We start from the raw sequence: 4489 nt of genomic DNA, 5'->3' as shown, positions 1-4489 counted from the left end.
CCTTTTTTCCCCTTCTGCCCTATTCCCACTCCCTCCCATCCTTTTCACTTCCCTTTCCCCTCCAGCCCTTTCTCATCTTTCTCCCTTCTCCTTTCCCTTCCTCCTTCCTCCCAGCCTCTTCCCTTTCCACCCTCCTCTCACCTTCCTTCTCCTTTTCCTTACCCCTCTCCCCTCTTTCTCCTCCTCCCGCTTAGCCTTCCTTCTATGTCCCATTTTTCTCCAATCACTTGAATGTGTATCCTCCAAAGAAGAGCTAAGATCTGGGAATCATCAGAATATTAGTAATAGTTACATATTTTTTAAATTTCCTTTTTCCTCAGTATTTTCTACTTTTTTGAGAAGACCTACATTTCTTTTAATTAGGAAAAATGTTAGGTTTTTATAGCATGATACACTTTATTTGACATTTATTTTAGGATGCAATAGAGCAGCATGAAAAAATATCAAATGATATAAAGTGATCATCTTAGTGAAAGATAAAGTAGAACATATTACAAAGAAAATGTGGTTAGTAACTTCTGTTTACAATCACACAGTATAATATGAGGAAACTTAAAAAATACTATGTCATTAACATTTCAGTGGTAAACAGTAACTTCATTATTAATTTATAGACCACTATGTTACATAAATAAGCTCACAACCATATCATATATAGTCTTGATGGACATTCTTAAATGTATGCTAATCTTTTTTAAGCAGTCAAATCTCACTGTTAAGCTGTTCTAGTTACTGTAAGTACTGTATTTCTATAGCAAAGTAATGAAGGCACAGCTAGTGCAAGCATAATCTTCTGGGCTGGAAAAAAAACCCTTGCATTGGTACTTCAGGAACTGTTTTTTTCAAGCAAATATTTGTCTCAATTGACAATTATTACAGTTTTCACAGCTGCATTCTAATAGGAACATGACAAAAGGACTTCAAAAAAATCAGAACTCTAGCACGAAATGAGCATGCTTTAGATAACTGGCAGCATTTACATAATTTGAAGAATATTACACTACAACAGGCTAGATAAACTGATAGACACTGTAAGACCATTTGTCAGACTACCAAGAAAATATGAAAACACAAGACTATATAAGGAATGCTAGTGTTGAGGTTTTAGTCCCCCCTCACATCTCACCTAAGGCTATATAAACCTGTATCACTTCTGCTTGAAGTTTTGAGGTTCCTGAAAATTCTTTCAGGCAGCTTCTTTTTTATTTTTAATATTTTCTGTTTCCATAATCTTTACCATCTTTATAGGTACATTTGACTTCTCCTGTATAGTAATAAATTGATTTCAGGATAACGTTATCATGTAAAGTTTGACCAATTTCAAAGTCCTCACTGAGGATAGCATCTTCTCGTGGCTCCAGCTTTCCAATCTTAGGAATCTCAGGAGGGCTAAAGAAATTGAAGAATGATGCATTAGGAACCACTCTTGGCTGAATTTCAATTTCTCCAGTAGCAGTTGTTCGACTCTGGGTGGTTGTCACAGTAACATCCTTTCCTCTTCTCCAATCTATTTTACAGCCTTTGCAATCTTGGATTTCCCATCCCCAAGAGAAGAAGGGATCCTTGTGATCTGGTTTTGACTTTATTATATATGTCTTGGTCAGCACCTCATTTCTGAAGTATGGATTGGGTAGAAAATAAAATTCAAACGTGTAACTTATAGGCTGGCCAGGTTTTGAGAACTTTAGGCTAATATCTGACAAGAACTTCAGAATGGGTGCATCATACTTCTGAATCATGGGCCCAAGCTTGTCAACATTCTTTAAAACAGTCAGCCAATAGTCAGGAATGCCTTTAGGACCTTTTTTAGGCTTTCCCTTACGGGTTCTTTTAAGATTCACTCTTTCTTTAGGCCTGACCTCAGGAATTCTTTTAGGAGCCTCTTTAGAAGCTTTAGCTTCTGTTGCTTTAGGCTGTTCTTTACTTTCTGCCTTTGCCTGGGGGACTACTTTAAGGTCTTCTTTCACTTCAGGCTTTGCCGCCAGAAAATCTTTAGACTCTCCTTTTTCTTCAGCCTTTGTCTCAGGAATTTCTTTTGGAACCTTATTTTCTTCAGCCTTTACCTCAGGTTTTTCTTTAGGGTCGTCGTCTTCCTCACCCTCTAAAGCAGGCATTTCACTAGGGCTGTCTTCCTGCACCTCCTCATCACTGCTGAACACCTCATCCTCTGAATTCCATTCATATTCTTCTTCTGTAGGTTCATATTCTGCATTGATTATTTGAAATCGCCGATCGTATAGAGGCTTATTGAGTTCGGCATATTTTCTTTCGAGATCGTGAATTGCCTTTAAGAACAGGATGTCTACCTTGTCACATTCATCTTGAATATTTCTGAGCGCCTGCACACGATTCCTAACGGCCTGAGGCAGCCTATCCACAAAAGTTTTACCCAACGGAGCCCGTCGTACTCTTCTGGAAGATCCAGATACCCTCCTCTTTTTATATAAGCGGCTGCGGCCGCCCCCNCTGCGGCCGCCGCCGCTGCTGCTGCTGCTGCTGCTGCTGTTGCTGCAACTAGTGCTGCTGCTAGAGCTACTGCTATCAGATTCTTCCCCAGAATCACTAGACGAGCTAGCCATCTTCTCTTCAGCAACCCTCTGGGCCGCAGGTTCCGAAACCGTGTTAAGATCCGCTTCTGCCATTTTGCAACCCTGCAAACCTCTTAACGTGGTGACTACCGCTGAGACTGCGCGACCAGAGATGGGCAAAAAATGACTCACAGATGCTTGGGTAGCGGCCGACGCTGAAGCTGAGGAGGTGGCAGCGCCTAAGGCAGCAATAGCGCAGGGAGGGGTTGTGCTGGGCTGCTGTGATCCCACAAAGGTAGAAGCCGCAATAGAGGCCTGGGCGAGAGCCGCGGTGGTAAGGCCTCTCCCTGCAGCTGCGGCAGACGGGGGAGTGCCGCAGTCTAACGGCGCAGGGTATAGACCCCACGATCTCTTCACAGTTTAGATCGCTAGCCCCCTCCCCTTGCGGACAGACCTGCAGTTAATTAAGTTCCCAGTGTGCCTTTAGCTCGCACCTCATTTGCTGGGCAAACTTGATCGACAATGTCTAAGCCTAATGAATGACCAGATGCACCCACCGCCCTCCAGGCTCCGCCCACCTTCCCAGACGCTGACTGGTAGCTGAGGCTTACGCTTGTGGAAGATGTTTATTTCTCCTCAAAATTACATCTTTATAGTTTTATAATTCAAAAAAAGCTTACATGTGAGGTAAAAATACTAGCCATGATTCCTAACAAGGGAAGAGAAGTATCTTTGTCCTATCCTTTCATCCTGAATTCCCGTTTGGTTTGTCAGGAGCCTCTTGACAAAAATCTGCTTTTTAAAAATTGGATGAAAATAACTCCAAATGGCATCATTTGGTAGTGTGACTATGGGTGATTTTTTAATCTATATCTAAATACCCTATAAGCATGTATTTTTACATTGGAGAGAAATGGGGAGTCATTTATTGGCAAGGGGGGAGGGGCTAGAAAGCAGACATATTGCGTTCCACCTAACAGTTTTTAGTAAGTACTACTATCTGTGGTGTTAGGCAAGCCTGGTTTATATCCATCTACAAGGGTTGCGATGCTGTGAGTCAGTTACACCATTTTTACTGTGTTTCTCTTTTTAAACTGGCATATAATATACTCCTGCCTTGCTGCTGACTTGCCTCTAGCTGTTCTCAAAGCTTCCAACAACCTTGAAGATGAAGTGCAAGGGCATGCAGATGTTACGTAGTATTATTTAAAAGCAGACGGCTTGCTCTACACTTTTGTGGAGCAGTTTTCATGGGTATTATTTAAAAGCAGACGGTTTGCTCTATACTTTTGTGGAGCAGTTTTCAATTCCATGAACAGCAGGATGGGAGGGGGGATTTGTGCTGATGAAAGTGCATCCTCTGTCAGGTTATACTTTACAATGTTGTCTGCCACCAATTTCCTTCTAACATTGTAATATTCTGGCCACACTAAAGTATGATTTACAAGTCCAATAATATATGAATAAACCTTTGTAAAATGAAGTTTAAAAACAGGTATCTGTTATTTTTATTTACAGGATTATTTTCTGCTACAGAACACCTCCCTTGGTACAACCCAAAAGATCAGTGTTTACTTTTCATTAAAAGGTAAGAAGCATATTTAGCCCATTTTTTATGAATGACCAGGNAAGATATCTTGATCTTTCTGTGGAAGCAAAAAACAAAAAACCCAGATGCGATTTGATATACTAATGTAGAAAATAACCTGATTAATTATATCCACTGTCTAAACTTGCTCACAGAATGCAAGTAGTAAATGAAAATATAAAATATGATGAATTATTCACTTCAAATGAGGAAACATATTAAAGTTAGATTAATCTTCACATTACTTTTTTATTATAGAATTTGTGCTTTGTCATTTAGTCACATATATTTAAAAAGTTAGGAAACACTTTCTATTTTCTAAATAAATTTAGTCTTACTGTTTATTTTAGATCTTCAAGGTATATAAGCATTA

General features: G+C 40.0%; 1 protein-coding gene across 1 annotated transcript; it reads right to left on the bottom strand.

Moving 5' to 3' along the window:
• Positions 1-510: 510 nt before the first annotated feature.
• On the bottom strand, positions 511-2938 carry LOC144222540 (nucleosome assembly protein 1-like 3). Its single transcript, XM_077753046.1, has one exon. It carries the CDS (start codon positions 2640-2642, stop codon positions 1209-1211), a length of 1434 nt encoding a protein of 477 aa, XP_077609172.1. The 5' UTR covers positions 2643-2938; the 3' UTR covers positions 511-1208.
• Between the last annotated feature and the right edge of the window lie 1551 nt (positions 2939-4489).

Source organism: Crocuta crocuta, unplaced genomic scaffold (genome assembly GCF_008692635.1).
Source record: "Crocuta crocuta isolate KB4526 unplaced genomic scaffold, BGI_CrCroc_1.0 scaffold1321, whole genome shotgun sequence".
NCBI classification, from domain to species: domain Eukaryota; kingdom Metazoa; phylum Chordata; class Mammalia; order Carnivora; family Hyaenidae; genus Crocuta; species Crocuta crocuta.
This window is presented reverse-complemented; position numbering and strand designations above follow the sequence as displayed.